At 38.1% G+C, this 19,730-nt stretch overlaps 2 protein-coding genes across 2 annotated transcripts in view; one reads left to right on the top strand and one right to left on the bottom strand.

The window, feature by feature from the left end:
- The window catches only part of LOC137653759 (bcl-2-like protein 2), a 33,913-nt gene extending 26,139 nt beyond the window's left edge, over positions 1 to 7,774 (top strand). Inside the window, exon 2 of the mRNA XM_068387384.1 lies at positions 6,079 to 7,774. Coding sequence (XP_068243485.1) covers positions 6,079 to 6,201 — 123 coding nt within the window. The 3' untranslated portion in view covers positions 6,202 to 7,774. The remainder of the gene's footprint in view (positions 1 to 6,078) is intronic.
- Positions 7,775 to 7,931: 157 nt separating this feature from the next.
- The window catches only part of LOC137653758 (inverted formin-2-like), a 98,799-nt gene continuing 87,000 nt past the window's right edge, over positions 7,932 to 19,730 (bottom strand). Inside the window, exons 14-16 of the mRNA XM_068387383.1 lie at positions 18,144 to 18,319; positions 12,915 to 13,166; positions 7,932 to 8,076 (exon numbers count right to left, since the gene is read on the bottom strand). Of these exons, the coding sequence (XP_068243484.1) occupies positions 12,924 to 13,166; positions 18,144 to 18,319 (419 nt within the window). The 3' untranslated portion in view covers positions 7,932 to 8,076; positions 12,915 to 12,923. The remainder of the gene's footprint in view (positions 8,077 to 12,914; positions 13,167 to 18,143; positions 18,320 to 19,730) is intronic.

The following is a 19,730-nucleotide window of genomic DNA, read 5'->3' as shown; positions in this document are numbered from 1 at the left end:
AAGTTATTACGTCATGACTCGAAGTCGAATATCACGTGGCTATGTACGAATTTTATGCCGACCTGGGAAATGACGAATATAGGTTTTTTTTTTTTTTTTTTTTTTTTTTTTTTTTTTTTTTTTAATATAAATGTATTACCCTTATGCTTTGATTGGTGTTCACTACAGTGATACCATAATGGACCTTATATATATTATATATATATATATATATATATATATATATATATATATATATATATATATATGTATATATATGTGTGTGTGTGTGTATTTAAAAGTGTTCTTTGCAGGGTTATACATAATTTTTTATGCACAAAATATGTGGGTCTACATCGTTTGGTAATTTTTTAAAAATAAATATATATTTAGGTATTTTGAAAATAAGGGGGCATTTTGAGCGTGGTTATTGCTTATGATATTATTTAAAGTATTATTTTAGTACCTTCTATACTTCACAGGACGCAATTAAAATAAATTGGAAATATAAATCTATCGCGAGCTTCCAAAATACCACAATGATCCCATTTCTCATCACAAATATTTCCGATAAATCCGTTAAATTTTGAAATTGGGTCCGGGCAAATCCAGTACTTGGTGACTGGCTGACTGTATGCCTATGGGCAAGAAGGAATCATGCTGAAACAGGACGAGGCTAATCCGAAGACAAGGTCAGATCGTGGGAGTGGTGGACATTTGTTTCCAGTCCAGTGGGTTCGCCCAGTCTATATTTATGTAGACCTAGGTTGTTATTGGTTAGCCATCACGCATACTTTGAGTCTATATTTATGTAGACCTAGGTTGTTATTGGTTTAGCCATCATGCATACTTTGAGTATATTTATGTAGACCTAGGTTGTTATTGGTTAGCCATCATGCATACTTTGAGTATATTTATGTAGACCTAGGTTGTTATTGGTTAGCCATCATGCATACTTTGAGTATATTTATGTAGACCTAGGTTGTTATTGGTTAGCCATCATGCATACTTTGAGTATATTTATGTAGACCTAGGTTGTTATTGGTTTAGCCATCATGCATACTTTGAGTATATTTATGTAGACCTAGGTTGTTATTGGTTAGCCATCACGCATACTTTGAGTCTATATTTATGTAGACCCCAAGGTCTATGTGTAGACCTAGGTTGTTAATGGTTTACCCCAGCACTCATAATTTGGTTGACCTTAACCGTTTTAGTTAACGAGACAAGTAAACCCTTACGAACTATTTCTTTTGTTTGATATTAGATTAACGATTTGGACGACCAATGGTCTACTGTTGTCTTAAGTTAGTATGGGAAAATCAACCATATGTTACATGTAGGACTAAAGAACGTATGAAAACTTATTAAACCGAGGTGCTTCAAAAGATACATGCATTACATGTTATAAAGACAAGAACTGAATTTAAGATACGTATGCTTAATAACATTTTATAGTAATTATTATTATTACTAGCCAAGCTACAACCCTAATTGGAAAAGCAAGATGCTATAAGCCCAAGGGCTCCAATAGGGAAAAATAGCCCAGTGAGGAAAAGGAAATAAATGATGAGCATAAATTAACAATAAATCATTCTAAAAACTAACAACGCAAAAACAGATATGTCCTATATAAACTATTAACAACGTCAAAAACAGATATGTCATATATTAACTATAAAAAGACAATGTTATACAGTATATACTTAGGTAGGAAGGCCATAGAAATAAACAAAGCAAACGCTATCTTCGATAGACTCATTGTCTTCTGGAATGTCCCCACCGGATTATAATCTCTTGGCCAAAAGGTCAACTAGATTAAATTAGATCGAATCGTCAAGAAACCGGATTAAATTAGATCGAATCGTCAAGAAACAGCCAGTCTCAAACATCTGGGTTTCAGTATGAAACTTATTTGAACTAACTAAAGAAGCCATATTTGCTTTGCTTTTTGTTATAATTCTTGTGTCAGAGCGCTGACTCCCGCCATTTTAAATATGGCGCTTTTCAAGTATGTTCTGACAATTTTAATATTAAAATTATTTCGCGTTAAAGGTATTTATTTAACTTTCATAACATACAAACTTTATAGCTATATAGTTTCATTGTATTGATAGAGGTTGTTGAATATTAAATTAGTGATTTAAGGTTAAGCTATCGATGTTATTAAACTGTAGTATGTTTCATTATTGATGAAAACATTTAACGAAGCCGAAAGTGAATAAATAATGTTGGTTTGATTATTTAAGAGCTCATTTCAACATGGCTACCGCAGGATTTTACTTAATGACTTATTTCAACATGGCTACCGGAAGCAGGTGTACAATAGGTTGGTGGTTGTACGGTGTAGTGCGCAGCAGTAGTAATAGTACTATAGTACTATGCTGGGTGAAAGTAGTTATAACATTATGAATGAATATATAATCTTTTTCCATTGTCATTTTATAAGTTGTTACCAAGTTGTGGAATGATCTTCCTAATCGGGTGGTTGAATCAGTAGAACTTCAAAAGTTCAAAGTTGGAGCAAATGCTTTTTTGTTGACCAGGCGGACATGAGTCTTTTTATAGTTTATATATGACATTTTTGTTGTTGACGTTGTTAATAGTTTATATATGATATATCTCTTTTGACATTACTTTTTTTAGAATGATTTATTGTTAATTTGTTCTCTTCAGTTATTTATTTCCTTATTTCCTTTCCTCACTGGGCTATTTTTCCCTATTGGAGCCCCTGGGCTTATAGCATCTTGCTTTTCCAATTAGGGTTGTAGCTTGGATAGTAATAATAATAATTGATGTTCTGTTAAGGAATTATCTGCTACAATAATGATGGCGAGTAAAGCGCATGTAAACGCTCACTAACTTCTGTATTTATTAAATATCAATTTTCATTACATTATAAATTGCATTTTAATTTGAAGATATAACCCAGCTATTCGACATTGTCGAAATTTCTGATCTATTTTTAGAGAATACGATCACAGACAAAGAAGAAAGCACGTTTCTCCTACATAAAATCTTCATTTCGTTTCAAGTCGGTGAAATTCCCGACCTTAAAGCTATTTCCATTAAAATTAAACGTTGCCAGCGCTGACCAATCAGCGCCCTAAGAAGCTGGCCGTCCACCAATCAGCGTCTAGTATTTGTCTGACGTCACGGGTGCAGTCTAGACTATCGCTGTTTAATTCATTACGCGCAGGGTTGCCATTCGTACGATAATTATAGTACGTGTACGATTATTCTGGGTCCGGTACGATGTACGATACATACCTAAGGTATAAACAATGTAGGTGTGTGTGGGTTTAATTCAACAATTATACTAAAATCTTTTGAAATAAGTCAATCATGTAACACCCTAATAATTATATTGAAACTGTGTACGATAATCTTGGTTGAAAAACGACAATTTTAAGGCTCATGTACGATAATTCAGTCGAAATAATCTGGCAACCCTGATTACGCGAAAGGTCACCCACTCAGTTGCTGCGTATCCTTCGTACGGTGCGGGTCAATTCCATTGATAACCAACTCTACACAATGCCTGTTCTAGATCATAACCCCTTCGTCAGTGTTAACCCTTTGGAGTTAACGGGAGCTATCGCTAACTCCATAGGTGCATCGTTATCGCATAATGATAATTCTTCGAATTTATCGCCCAAAGGTCACGATGTTGAATCGAAAGCTAAAAGCTTAGCAAAGTTTATAGTGTACACGTTATTAGAGAGGCATGATGGCGAATCCTGCGACGAAGTGGAGAGAACTTTATTGCGTTGCGTGAAAATTATGCTGCAGAAACACGAGATCGTTTTTAAGGGCATGATGAAGAGACTGCAGGTGACCCCCGAAACTGGGTATATGTCCTTCGTTAGCGTGGCCGATGTCCTCTTCGAGGAGGAGAGGATGGTCGTTACTTGGGGTCGTATTGTGGCCCTCTACGCCTTCGGTGGAAAATTGGCCTTGTATTATAAAGAACAGAATATGGAAGATTACGCTTTCAAAGTGTCTGATTTTCTCGGGAAATATGTTTCTGAAGTATTAACGCCTTATGTGACGAATATGGGAGGCTGGGTAAGTTTCATTGTATGTGCTTGGTATTAATACCAAAGATTTTATAGTTTATATAGGAGCTATTTATTGTTACTCTTAAAATATTTCACTTTCGAGTATGGGAGGCTGGGTAAGTTACATTGTATGTGCTTGGGATTAATACTAAACTTATTAATAAATACCAAAGTTTTTATAGTTTATATAGGAGATATTGTTGTTACTCTTCTTGAAATATTTCATTTTTTCCTTTCCTCACTGAGCTATTTTCCCTGTTGGAGCCCCTGGGCTTATAGCTCCTGCTTTTCCAACTAGGGTTGTAGCTTAGCAAGTAATAATAATAATAATTAGGCAGTAGGCTTGACTTGTATTAATAGTTATGCTTGATTCTCTTAACTTGAACATTTAAAAAATATACTTTTGTTTACTTGTCATAACCGTTCATAGCTAAACATTCATAAGTAAACTTTAACATTTAAGGTGAGAGTTTAAATAATTTCTTGCTAGTTATTTATTTTTATATAGTTTTTTTTTCTTTACAAAGGAGGTTGAAATAATTCCTTGCTAGTTATTTTTATATAGTTTTTTTTTTCTGTACAAAGGAGGTTGAAATAATATCTTGCTAGTTATTTATTTTTATAGTCTTTTATTTTCTGTACAAAGGAGGTTGAAATAATATCTTGCTAGTTATTTATTTTTATAGTCTTTTATTTTCTGTACAAAGGAGGTTGAAATAATTTCTAGCTAGTTATTTATTTTTATATAGTTTTCTTTTTTTCTGTGCAAAGGAGGTTAAATTAATTTCTTGTTAGTTATTTATTTTCATATAGTTTTTTCTTTACAAAGGAGATTGAAACAATTTCCTGCTCTCTCTCTCTCTCTCTCTCTCTCTCTCTCTCTCTCTCTCTCTCTCTCTCTCTCTCTCTCTCTATATATTCCTGTACAAAGGCATCAGTGTTAAAGTAGTTTAAGCTATGTTGGGGAGGGTGGTTTTAACACGGTGGAATATGAGTGGTATGGGGTTTTAGCAGGAACATTTTAGGAATGGGGAAAAAGGTCTAAAAACAATTTATGCAGTATAAAAATGGTCGTTAATGTGATTAAATTTTATATAAGAATTAAATCAATATAAATTGAGGTTTACAATTTGATATGACACGGTGTCATGTATTACATTCAAGGAATAATCCTGATGTAATGTGGCCAAGGTTGTTACCTCGAGCTAACATTCACTAGTCCTGTATGGCTATGTGCCCCAACTTTTCTTCTGCATAACGAGTTTTTTCTTTTTCTTTAGCAAAATCTACTTGTGTATGAAGTCGAGTAGTTTCCAATTGGGACGATTGTAGCCCTTTTATGATTTGTAATATACTTTTACCTTGATATCCATTTAGAAACCCATCTCGTACAATATTGACTTAGTATCCAATATTGCTGTACCAATATTGGCATAGGCATGGTTTTTATTTTCCCCTATAAAGTAATTAGACATATGGTGACACTTTTCAAAGTTAGTTTTACCTCCATTTTAGTGTCTGAATTTGTAAATGTTTATTGTAAAAAGGTTCAATAATATGAAGCCTTTTTTTTTTTTTTTTTATAAACTACTACTTTGAATCTATTGTGATCACAATGTATCTTTGAGTGAAGGTTTGAATCTATTCAAATCACGCAATGTATTGATTCTTTATTAATCACGCAATGTATCTTTGAGTGAAGGGTACCGAAGGATTTTTTTTTTTTTTTTTAAGGAAACCAAAACTTTAAATGTTAGAAAGGTTATTTATTTGGTGCAAATTGAAGGTTCTTAAAAGCTGGTTTTAAAATTTGTTCAATCCCATGAAAAGAAACTCAAAGGTTTGCAAATTTTATCTTGAATGGACTTTAGTATTCTAATATATATATATATATATATATATATATATATATGTGTGTGTGTGTATATGTTTATATATATATATATAATTTTATTTTTAATAATTGGTTTTCTAAAATATACTGTTAGATTATTTTCCTTAATTATTTTATATTTATATAAATTGTTTTTATTTTCAGAGCAAGATTTGCGAAGAATTCCCTGAAGAAACGGACCTCGAGAATAAGGTTAGACGCGTCCTATCGTGGACGGCCGTGGGCTTAGGAGTCGCAGCGACGGTTTCGTACTTGACCTCTCGCTGATGGATTTGGTCCGACATGCTTTGGTTTATGTTGCGTGTTCTTCGTTAAATAGTTGCACACATATTCTTTGGTTGATTTCGTATCATCCCACTTTTGTCGTAAATTATTTTAGAAAACTACAGTGCTGCTTTTCTATTAAAGTACAAGATTAATACAGCGTTCCTGTATGTCCAAGTACAGTTTATATTTGATAGTTGCCTTAGGCTAACATATTCCTATATATAAATCCTCTGTGGCTATTAGCTAGCTTTACGTATTTACAAAAATCTAGGTTACCATATGTTAGTTTCTCTTGAAATGAAGGTGTAACTTATAGAAGACCTCCCATGATTAATATACTGTCAGAACTGTATGTGTATTATTTTAATAAGGTTCTAATTAATAATATATAACCTAACTTGCTTTGTTTAAAAAAAAGAATCGTTATAATAGTTATGCTATGAACATTGTATGTGAATATTGTATGGCCATGTACAGTACAGTGTATCATTATCATCTATTCTATGAGTAACTATTTCAGCTCCACTGATGTGTATATATGCTTAAATCCTTATTGGAGTTTAGCTTGAACTTTTCAAATCAAGGGCTTTTACATTTCTGTAACTGAAGGTCAGTAGTTTATATCCAAGAATTTGGAGCCCCTCAAAATAAGAGGGTATTCCTCTTGTTTCAGTCTTTCATGAAATTGCAATATTAGCTTTCACAGTCTTTCATGCTATCGATTGCATCACTTCTTTTTTAAGATTTTCATAATGAAGGAACAGTTGTTTTTGTATAAGTCTGAGAGTGAAATGTCTTGCCACCAGTAATTTTTTTTTTCTATCTTAAGTAATTTCTTTTGATTGACGAAATTGAAAAACTGTTCAAACTCATGAGCGGCTTTTCTCTAAAAAGAACCTAATTTCATTTTTGTCTGAAGGCAATTTTAATATAAATTTTTTTTATGGTCCTTGCGTCTTTATTTTGTTGTACATGATGCAGGTGGTTGTACGTAAAGTTTTCCAAGTACATGTAGGGTATGAAAAGCATTAGACATACTGTACATAACTTATCTGGTGATAAATATTAATAGCAAGTATTTTGTCTTCAAATATTTTCATTAATACCATTATTAGGTTACTGTTTATTTAATACCTTGTAAATATGTACAGTTTAGAGTATTGCAATAATCATAATTTTTCCTTTCTTTAAAGCACAATTAACAGTAGATGTCTAGTCATAGCAAACAATTTCCTTCCTAATAATATTATACTGTACAGAATTTAATTTTTCTTTTTCCCTCTTTGAAGATGGTGTTAAGATAGATAATACCAGCAGAAATTAAAACCACCCAAAACTAACCTCGAATTTTTTTGTATTCTATAATGTAGAATATACATTTATTTTTATACTGTAGTATGTGATTGTAATTCTATTGTAAGAGGTTAGCTTACAAATGCTAATACAAGTTTGTTACTTGTTCATTGTGTTGATAATGCATTTGGGGTTTGTAAATTTACTAGGCATCTCCAATGATGTCTAACAATGATATAGGTAACGGTTTTATAAATACAACTTTTGGTGCAGTTAAGAAGTGTTTCTTTACCCTGTTTGAGCCACTGGGAAAATAAAAATAATTTGTATGAAAAATAAAATTATTTTATTTATATTGATTTTTCCACACTATGATAATTCAAGCATGGATGAAGCTTCATATGTCTTCTTGGCAAGTAATTTTAATTTATAAAACATTAAAATTGAACAGTAACTTTAATTTAATATAGGATGTTTAAAAATTTTAAAAATATATATGTATATAACTAACAAGTTGTTTGGCTATGAATCTACAAGTTATTCTAGCAGATTGCTGCATAATTAGTAGACGTTGCTTCCATTCTGAAAAATAAAATGAAATTGTTTCAGATCACACTAATGTACAGTAAAGACAGTCATATATTGATGTTAGTATAATACTCTTGACTGCAACTAGCTGAAGTAAAATACATGCAACTGATGTAACGACTTCTAGGAGTATGTTAACAGTAACTTTAGTTGTTCCAATATAAATACAAACCGTCGTCCTTTACAAAGAGTATCAGCAGTCATGTTGACCAGGCTACTAGGAGGGAGTAGAGTTAACCTTTTCTCCCACATGGCCCAATTTGTTATTCTTATCCCAACAGTGACCTCAAACAGTCAAGCCACACCCATGACTCAAGCTGACCTTGTGTTTTGTCCAAGTGTTCTTTGTGCGTTTTCAGTTGCTTGTCTGTGCATTGTTTGGTGAAGGGGCATCCAGTTGAGACGAGGAAGTGGTATGGCCGTAACAATCAACGATGTGGTGCTTTTATGACGAGGGATGACGTTGAATCCCATTCCACTTGCACTCCATGAAGGAAGCAATATTGCTAGTCTTCAAGCTGGCCAGGAATGGGAATGTAAGGACTGGCAGGCGGATCAATGGGCACGCTATGGTAAGTGGAGGAAGACGAAGAAGGATCACTTGCATTCCAAGATAGCAGATGAGGCGTCTGGACGTTTCCTTTCGTCTACAGATTTGGTATCCACGTGTTTGGCCCCCTACAGCTCTGTTAGAGGGTACGGGTATGGATGTTAGCCCCACACACTAGGTACTCAGCAGGTTAGAGGTCTTAGTTTGAACCCCCCTTTTTTATTTCAGATGTACATTCATTGTCAGGGCCACCCTAGGAAGGAGCTCAAGCTGGTCTGGTTCTCGTTCAGTCGCAAAGGCTTTAGATATCTTTTTGGACCTCATCGCATCTGGTGGACCAGAGGAGGAGACCACTCCATTAAGCACATGGACCAAGAGACGGACCCCAATCCCCTCCTTCATTACAGACTCACCTCTGCTGGATGCTCTTAGGACTGAATTCCTGTTTCTCCAGTTTAGAGGAGGCAAACATGGGTCAATTACAGCTTCAAGGAGAAAACTATTATAATCTGAACTTTTCAGGTAAGTCAGATTGGCACCCAAATTTTCTACAGTGCCCTAAAGACCTAGCACACGTAAAAGAAGCCAAGGGTGTCTGCCATCCCTAGAGCCGAGTCGCCACATGGGACGCATGCCACAATTTTCTCGCGCCAACCTACGCTATCCTCACAAGGGAACTTAAGAGGTAGAGAGGGTGACCAACCTCTTCATAGAGAGAAACAGATCTTAGAGCTCCCACTACCCTTTTCCCCCTCCCCCTTTCTATGAGGGAGGTGTGCACTCCATAAAAACGAGCCAGGTACATCAGCGCGAGGCATACTACGAGTTAGGAAGGAAGACAAAAGGCAGAGAACTGCTACTGTGAGAGGGTTAGGTATCTTCCTCCACCAGTTAAGCTTGTTAGGAGTCTTCACTGTGCGGGGAGAGCGTTTGGCTTGTTAAGTTTAGGAGAAGAGGTTCTCCTGGAACGATGCTAGTGGCGAACCTTCAGAGTATACTAAGGCGAGGGATTGTGTGATATGGTGTAGCAGGCGAACATCCCATGTATCAAGGCCGGGAGGTCTATGGCTACCATCCTAGATGTCTTTTCTACAAGAGAGAGTCGACTGAAGAAGCCACGGGTCCCATCGAAGAACTGGAGAGCTCTTATCTATCCTTGTCTGGACTTAGCCACTCCCTCTGCAAAGGATAGAGATCTCTTGGGAGAGGTGGAGGGTTGATGAATGGGACGACCCTTTCCTGCAGACAGACTGTCCAGGGGTCAACCACATGTATGTTTATATAGTATGCCGCCTCACCATTTCTGCTAATCGTTTTGAAAGAAATTAACCCCCTAGCGGTGTCCTGTAGCCTGCTTCAAAGTGTCTTTTGCGGACTTAGGAGCTTGTCTCTCCACATGACAAGCTCTAGGCGCCTTAGAGGCAGGCCGAGATGTAATGGTCCAAATAAGAATTGAATTCTAGCTCACCTTTCTCAACTTATGCATCTGCTTCCACATTTTTAATAGGATCGAGGAATTACGAAAAAGCTACCCTCTTTGGAACCTGGATATGATGGCATCACACTTCTTTAGAAACCAGTTGGCCCACTGGTTCGCTGCATTGTGTCACTGATTCCATTGCCCTCATACCTGAGAGGACAATATTCTTGAAAACACGCTGCTTCTCGGTATCAGAAAGATCTTCAATTGTGGCTAGGAAGCCTTAAGATTTGCTTTCGCCAAACATTCCATATTCTGAGCCTCCCTAGATGAGAACGTAACCATCTGCATAGCCAGCTTCTCCATTGTCAGACCTGGGGACAAGGCCGACACTGCCTGATCTAATGGCGGAGAAACCAAAGATTGTCCTGAATATTATAGTGCTTCCTCTGTCTCACAAACAGAGGAGGAAGTAACTTTTGACGACTTACTCGACGTAAGGGAGTCCTGTCTTACAGAAATCTGCGAGTTGACCTTGGCAACTTAGAACACGATAACTCTGTTGTCTGTTGTCTGGTGGCTTATAGAGGGAAGTGCGGGGTTCCAAGTCCATCAACCATTCGGATGCAGGCGAAAACCTGCATACATGCAGATTTCAACTTGCCTTTCTCCATATCGGGAGCCTTAGATCACCTGGATTGGCCATAGGAAAGCAAGACCTAGGAGGGACAACACTAACTGCTTGTACAGGTTCAGGTGTAGTTGCCGGGCGGTGCTTTTGAAGCTTTGGCTCCTCTAGGAGATTGGAGGACCGATTCTTTGGCAGGGTCTCTGTATCCTACTCATGGAGATTGTCTGTGAAAGAGGGGAGAATGCTCAAAGAGGCCTCTACTGCCCCTGCAATGGAGGTCATTTTCTCCCGGTCGGGCACCTGAATGGGCGAGGGAGTGCCCGACCTCAATAGGTGATAAGCCTGTAAGATATCTCAGTCCCCTAGGGGTCCTAGGATAGATGGTGTCATCGGGAGGGGGAGTGACCTGTTAGGCCGACGCTGCTTTTGACTTGAGGATAATGGGAATAATTCCCAACCTTTCCCATTCTGGATCAATGCCTCATATTTTGACTGATTCATAAATCCTCTTAGTGATGCAACCAGTTAGATGTGTCCCTTTTGTATGTACCAGGAGTAGAAACCGAGGGATTGCAGCCAGAAGCCTGGCAACAAGTGGGGTAGAGAGAGGCAGGCCTGGGGCCAGTGGTGGACTACCAATGTTTGTAGCACCATGCAACTTCGGGTCAGAGGAAACCAAAGTATCACTGTGGTGCAGAGCAATCTTTGCAGGCACAGTAAAAACCGAGTCTGTCAAGGATACCTGGGGAGAAGGGACGAGGATGGCCCTTGCTCTTAAGAATCTGTAGGAGAGCCTCGCAAAACAAACTGATGACCTGCCACTGTGCTGGAGCATGAACCTCCTGGTAAGGTGCAAATAGCTGGTCTGTAGGAGCCTCCCCTAGGTGGCGAACAAGTGATCGCTCACGATCATAAGCTCCAAGGTTTTACACACCTAGAAGTGACTGCTAAAGTAGGTACGTTTAACTGTGACTTGCAAGCTACCTGAGGAGGTAGTCCACACTCACTTGTCTGTGACCAAACCACAGTAGGATTGATAGCTGGAACCCGCAGGTATTTTGTGGCATTTGCTAACCTCCCTGGTGATCTCTGACAAACAGAACGTGCCTGGTGAATTACTGCGTGTAACCGTACTTGTTGCAAACAGAGTACCATGAGACCCCAGCTGCACAAGCACACTGGATTACAGGATGACCATAAAGATAATTTGCGAGCTTCTGAGAGCTCAAGAGCAAAGGTGATGAGTTGTGCTGTCTCTGAGCTATTTGAGCAGAGGGAAGTCTCGCACTTGCGCGAGGGTGTCCCCCAAACCCTTTAGGGCTGGCAAGCTCAGAAGGGTGAACGCAAACCAGAGTCGAGCTAAGCATGCGCACTAACGCCAGGGGGAGAGTGCGGTAAGTAGGCAAACTGATGAGAGCCACCCAACAAAACCTTGGGTGGAAGAAACCCTCTTCTGCTGTGCAGCTTTTCCCAACACCTCCAGCAGCCAGTCCTTAGATGGTGGAACCAAAAGTTCTAAGGTGGGCCATAGGCATCTTGAGACGCGATATCCCTCCGGGGTCTGCTCTTTTCGCCTTGCTATTAGAGGAGAAAGAAGCAGCCTGACCCGAAGGTTGAACAAGTGGTAAGCGACCATCATTTTTAGTCTATCGTTCCCCAGAGGAGATCGATCAAGAAGTCGGGACATTTTTTACCTTGAGGATGAACCAAAAGGTAAAGAATCCTTCTTAGACATCCTCTTCCTCCTGCTATGCTACTCCCTCCAGGAGGATGGCCACTCTCTACACTGGGCAAGGGCAGTGTCCTCTACGCACAGGACAAACACTGAGGTTTTTTGTCCTCCCGGGACATGTCATGCATCCTCAAGCCCACTCACACAACAATCTGATAGAAAGAAAAGTTAGTTTAAATTTCTGCCAAAAGCAGTTAGGTATGTGGAAGGAGACATCTGGCTTTGACCACAGCTGAGATCAGAGTGAAGAAGGCATGAGAGAGTGGGGGGGAGTGCTTTTCCCCAATACCACTGGTAACATTCTCCCAATGTAAAGAACGAAGGGTTTGTATTTTGTGCAGGAACAAAAGTTTAAATGTCCGAGTAATCTGTAAATAAGCAGCAGAGCAGTAAAGTACTCTAAAAATTATATTTTACATAATACATTTGGTATTTCTCAATTTATAATTAACATATGGCTTAAGACTATATAATGACAAAATGGCAAAAAATTATTTACCTATGGCAGTCAACCAGTGGCTGCAACGGCTGGTTGAGCTTTTTTTCTGAGCTTAAAATCACCTTTCCGTATATCGGCTAACAATCGATCAACAACGCAGCCTCCGCTATCCTCGGGTGGTGGGAGAATCTGTCCTCTCTTTCTAACTGGAATACCAGCTGCTACTGCCTTTGCACGTTCTTCCTCTACTCTTGCTCTCTCGGCTTCGAGGCGCTTCTTTCTCTCTTCCTGTTTTCTCCGGGCTTCGTTATCCTGAAGAAATATATACATGTTAGACTGGCAGATAAAGTACTTTACTTTGCATTCTCTCACTATCTATCCAAGTTATATTGTCTATATCAACATTTCCATATAATCAATTAGTTGTAAGATTTCACGAATGTCTAATAAAAATAAGCCAGTTCTCTTGCAGAAAAAGCTGGAGTTTTCACAAGAGAACCCCCAAAAAATTATTGAAAAAATGCCACCATTCAAGACAGAGTACCTTATCCCAATAATTGTTATTGTTGTTTTTATAAACCAGAAACTATGATTGTTACCAGGTGCACACGTCTAGCATGTAGCATAAGGTTCAATAGGAGTTTCAGCTATGTTGCAACCCCATTAATTGCATATAAGCCTGATTTTATATTTTGGAGAGAGTACAAAATGTCTAACATCATGGCATTTACATATACTGTACTATAAATATTAACATTTGTATGCTTATGAATTGTATGTGCAACACAAAAGTCACATTGGGTAAGGAATTACACTTGTCAACATTAGACATCAAATGCACCAATTTGAGTGGTTGTGAACTAGGTGAGGTATATACTTCCAATTACATGCATGTAAAATAAAAGACTTTTATAGTTTAAAAGCTACATAACTATACAGTTTTCTGACTGTGGGCTCTCAAATACAGTGAGAGAAGTTATTCACAGATGCTGAAAAAATTACTTCTGTTGAAGCAAATACCCATGGGACTAGCATAAGGCTTCTTCACAGCATTACAAGCTCACAAAAAGTGAGGTTACTCACCAAGCACACCAGATAATCTACAACTTGCAAACTGTAAAGCATCACTTTTTACAGGTGTTTCTCCGTACAGTGATAGACTACCTGACAAATTACATTTGTGTATTCCCTTTTTATATAAAGTATGCAATTCATGTAAGGAGAGCTACATTTACTTCCAGAAAATTAAGCTGACAAGTTTGGCAATATTATTTTTTCAGGTATTAGTCAGCTATATAAGTAACTTTCCATTCATACCCAAGGATGGTTAATATTTTCATTCTTCATACACTTATACCAGGGGAAGTTAGGTCACTCTTGGTTCATTTATGATTGCCACATCTTATGTGGGATACAGGCACTAGCCCTGGCAGCCCATCAGGTCTCTCTCTAATTTAAGTGTCTGTAGTCACAGTTAGCCAGCTCAGAGAAATCTACATTGATGGTGTGCAGGATATCAGCCATGGTTACAGTGTTAGGTAATTTCTGGAAATGCCTTCACAGGGGATGACCTAAGCTATTATTCTATACCTATGGAATACCTTGTGATAACTCTGAAGATAAGGTTGCAAAAGTAAACATGCCATAAAATTATGGAAATCACATTGTTCTTCTGAATTAATTTACAATAGATGATTTTTTTTTTAAGTAATTTGTATTTTGGAGAGTCCAAAATGTTGAATATCTCAGCATTTACTGTACATACTGTATACTGTAAATGATATAGATTGTAGGTTTGCAATAACCATCAAACAAAGAGATAGGTCTATTATAATAACAGCAGATGAAGAAATGCAATGTTGGATGGAACACTTTAGTGAGGTCATTAAATAGCAGATATGATGGGAACAATTTGATTGATAAAACTTAAGAGATGGAAAGCCACTGGATATGATGGAATAACTGCTGAGATATTGGCCAAAAATGAAGTGACCCTCAGAATACTTATAGGTATAAGATTATTTTGTAGAATGTGGCAAAACCTGATGAATGATATGGGAGCTAGGAGTGTTGGTGAAATTAGAAAAAAGGGAGACCTGACCGAGTGCAATAATTACAGAGGCATCAAATTTACGTCAGTTGTCATAAAAAATATAACATGCTTATTTTAAAGACTCGAGAGAAATATTGATGAAAAGCTGAGAGATGAACAAGCAGGGTTTAAATAAGGTAGAAGTTGCACTGACCAAATTTCCATTTTGAGATGTTTACAGCAATCCGTAGAATATAGAAATCCCCTTTTGATGGCATTTGTGGACTATGAAGAAACCCTTTGATAGTGGGCTCCGGCCAATTTTGTAGAGACTCCTAAATTATTATGGAATTCCACGTAAATATGATAGTCTATTCATGAGCATAGCAAGTGGAAAATTAATATTAGTGGAGTCCTTTCAAATGAATTTAAAGTGAATGGTGGAGTACTCCAAGGGATGTGTTGTTCTTCCTCATGGATTTTGCAATGCATAGAACAGTTGGGGATGGTGGAAAAGGATTGGTAATAGGAAACTAGCTGACCTAGTGTGCTGATAACGCTGTCCTTATTAGTAGAACACCACAGGATTTGTAATGCTTACCAGAATGCATGAAATATCACACGAGGTTGGGCTCAAGATAAATAGAAGAAAGACAGATGATAAGAATCTCCAAAACAGTGTCTTTAGAATTAAAGGTCAGTGAAAGATTGAAAAAGGCAAATCAGACAATGGCTAAGTTAAATATAATTTGGTAATCAAATTGCCTGAAATTACATATAAAAGACAGGCTATATATCAGTTTAGTGATCTCTGTGTTAGAGTATGGACATGAATCATGGTATGACAATGAAACAATCGCCAATGGATTTAGTAGATTTGAGAACAAAGCCCTCAGAAGAATATTGGGAGTTAAATGGCATGGCAGGATTAGTAATGAAACTATAAGAGAGATAACTCAAGTGCCATACTTTGAAGAGATTATGGTGAGGGGTAGATGGAGATGGTTTGGGCATACTTTTTGCACTCCCAAGAGAGATTAGTTCACCAAACTTTTAACTGGGCTCCACAAGGCATTATACTCTATAGCCAACATGGCTACAGAGTATGAAGCATAAAGTAAATGATGAATGGAGAAGTATTGATTTAAAAGCACAAGGTAAAGACGACTGGCAAAGTCTAATTGAGGTCCTTTATGTCAACTGGCATAGGAGATGATGATGATGATGATGATACAAACCTGATTCCTTTAAATAAAGATGATTTTATCGCAAGCTTGAACAGCCACAGAATTCCTTAATCTCGTTGTTACCGACAAGTGGTATACGCGGGTGAGACGCACCACCCCACCACCTGTCGGAAGAACCTCACTATGACCTTTCGGCTTAGGACTAAGAGCGGTGGTTGTGGAGATACTTTTAATATTTGTTCCTACACATACACAAACCTTTGACTGTTCTCACCGCTTGGTGGACTGGAAGTTACCCTATGATTGAACTGGTTGTTTCCTTTTCCTGAAAATGTCAAGTCTGCCAGGTTCCGTATGGGAGTGAAGGAAAGACTCTAGCTATATCCTACTTGTGTCTCATGGGTATAAGAAGATTGATGGGCCTGTCTGAGATGAATTTTACATGGTTAACCCATCCTGCCTGGCTACCAGGCCAACCAGGGAGATCAGGACTGTGACACAGAGTCATAGCTCTGGCCCTGTCTAACAACCCTTCCCCCAAGAGAGGTGGCGTTGTAAGGATCCATTCCTTGCGCCTAGACTTCTTCAACCTTGTCCTTTTCACTTGAAAAGAAGAGTAAGAGTTAGAAGGGGAGGATGAGAAGTCTGAGGAGCATGAAGAATGCATACATTTCTTCCTCTTCCTAACTCTTGCCGCAGACTATGCAAGCAGGGGAGTTGAGGTCTGAACGACCAGCGACAACAATGCTCCCCTAATGGGACGAACCACATGGGCTGCAGCTACTCCGATAAGAACCACAACACTGGAGAAACTGTCATGGAGGAGAGGGAAGACACACAGAAAAGGGACCTGCAAAAGCAGGGTCATAGGCACAGATGGAACAGAAGTTACGGGCCTTGTACTAGGGGTCTAGGTCTGGAAGACAGGAACATGGGAATGGGTGGCTGACACAAGAGTGAACAGGGTAACCCTGGCCCTGACTACCGTGGCAACAATCACAGGCTTGACATCTTCCAGTTCTGGAGATTTTTCCAATGGGACCGGTGTCACTTTACGAGCCTTAATAGTCCTTTTGGACTTTGGGTGGATACCACAGGGGATACCATCAGGGTCACTGACACTGGAAGCACCACCATGCCTTCCACCACTGATGTCACCATAAGATACACAGGCACTGGTGGATACCAGGGGTGAGGTAGCCTTGCCCCCAACTCCATCAACAAAGTCATGGAGGGCCTACCTGAAAGGCTTAAGGATAACAAAGCTTTCCTTGGGCCATACTAGTCATCAGTGGTCTACGTGGAAACAGGCGAAGACCTCCAACCTGTAATGGGGTGGGGCAAACACTGGGGGAACCCTGCACACCACCAGACCCTGAAAAGCCCGCCGATGCAGATGCGAAGTCTCCTTGTTCCTAATGCGTACCCCCTGGGGAATGAGAGAGGCAGCACCAGCAGGTGTACTCACTGATTAGACGGAAGGGAAGACTTCATTGGTGTCTTCTTGTGTGTTGCAAAGACAGAATCGATAGAAGGCTTAGCTCTTTTCTTTCTTTTCAGGGCATATGGCTGCCACTGCACAGGAGGCCATGACCTGTACTCAGCACATGGGGATAACTGAGAATAATTATGACCCCTACAAGATGCAGAGAGTATGAATCTACAAACAGTTTTACATTAGTATTCATTGTGGCTAAAATTCAAAGTGAGGCTCTTCCATCAGGGTGTGGGACGTAGCTTCTCGCCTGTGTACACCACCTGTCATTAACGAATTTAGGCTTGTGCTGAAACCATCTCACTATTTACTTGTAATTTCCTTATTTCCTTTCCTAACTGGGCTATTTTCCCTGTTGGAGCCCTCAGGCTTATAGCCTTCTGCTTTTCTAACTAGGGCTGTAGCTTAACAAGTAATAATAATAATAATAATAATAATAATAATGGTAAAGGATGAAGGTTTGTATACCCATAGGAACAAATAGATCAGTTAAATCTTTAAAATTAGATTTTGAATCTATGGTTAACGTGCTTGTTGAAATGGAAATCCCATTTTTCTAACAGTTGAATACTAACCTTTCTAGCGTCCTTTATTTTAGTACAAAGAGTGTTAAAAATTCCAAAGCAATCTTCTATGCGGAATTTGGTTTCATCTTCACAGAAATACTGAGATAATTTCACTCTTGATCGCTCAATTTCTTCTATGCTTTTTTCCAAGTCTTTAACCATTTTTTCAGCATTCGTAGTAAATTCTGAAACAAAGTTAAAAAAAGTTAAAATCTACAATAATTGTCTATATGAAAAACCATAAGTACTGTACTTATATTCATAAGGATTTTTCACATACACTATATGATTAAATTTGAAAAATAATCAACAATACTCAAGAGAAACCATTTTGTGGTGTCAGCAACAATCTTGAAACCACACTATCTTCTAAAGCAAATGGAAAGCTCTAAAAAAATTATAAGAACAGAAGCACCAGAACAAATTTACAATTTAGCAAAGTAAATATGATTAGACACAAAATATGACCAGCAAAATATATAGATTCCAGTGAAAGTCGATTTCAGGCCAGTTTCTTGAATACTATGCACCAAAATGTGATACCTTTGCACCTTCAAAAAGAGTTACTGTATTCTCACTACATGACTCAAGTTTCTGTATCTAGACGTAAAAAGAAGCAAAGAGTATTAATCAAGGTCTTGACCAAATAAGTTTGTACTGCTGTCAACACAGAGGGGGGTTCAGAAATATGCATAGTGAAGGGTCCATTGATGAAAGCACTGTAATTTGCAACAGTTCTGAATGGAAAATTAGTACAGTATTGAAGACAAACCACTTAGTGGAAAAACATCAACAAAGTTACCAAATTTAAACAAAACTAGGTAGATCTCTTCGAGATGACAAATAAAAGTAGATGTCTTCCGAGATGACAAATGGGAGATTTTACATGATTTTGTTAAGCATAAAGTAGCAATGGACAGAAACCACAATACCGTACAATTCCGGTGACTTTTTCATGGTAATGCATAACCCCAAACTTCTCTGGCAATATCACAGGTTATGGGAAGATGTATGGAGTGCCATATTTGTGTTCATAAACCCTAATCAGGCATCCTCGAAATATCAACTACAATATTTGTTCTGCTGAAAGACATCTTTGAGTATAGCACTTTGATGATATGTAGGCATCGGATGCTTGACCACACACACACACACACACACACACAGAGAGAGAGAGAGAGAGAGAGAGAGAGAGAGAGAGAGAGAGAGAGAGAGAGAGAGAGAGAGAGAGAGAGAGAGAGAGAGAGAGAGAGAGAGAGAGAGAGAGAGAGAGATTTTCCCAAAGTGAATTTGGCAAGTGGGTTCAGTTCATAAGTGGTGCAAATGAATCATTTCAATTGGAGAGTACATTGAATAGCACCATTTTATACAAAGTTTTTCTAAATAGGAATGTACTTGACCTGACAAGCATATACTTTTAGTATACCCCCTGTTTTGAAGACCGAGTAAAATTTATATGGGTAAAAAGGAAAATATGTAAACAACATAGTGTATAGGGAAATAACCTATAAAACAAAGTCTTGATAAAAGTCTAATATAATGACATGGAAGCAAAAAAACTATAATTTATAATAATGTTTTGTTTTCTTTCTATTG

The sequence above is a fragment of the Palaemon carinicauda genome, chromosome 14, assembly GCF_036898095.1.
Source record: "Palaemon carinicauda isolate YSFRI2023 chromosome 14, ASM3689809v2, whole genome shotgun sequence".
Lineage (NCBI taxonomy): Eukaryota > Metazoa > Arthropoda > Malacostraca > Decapoda > Palaemonidae > Palaemon > Palaemon carinicauda.
This window is presented reverse-complemented; position numbering and strand designations above follow the sequence as displayed.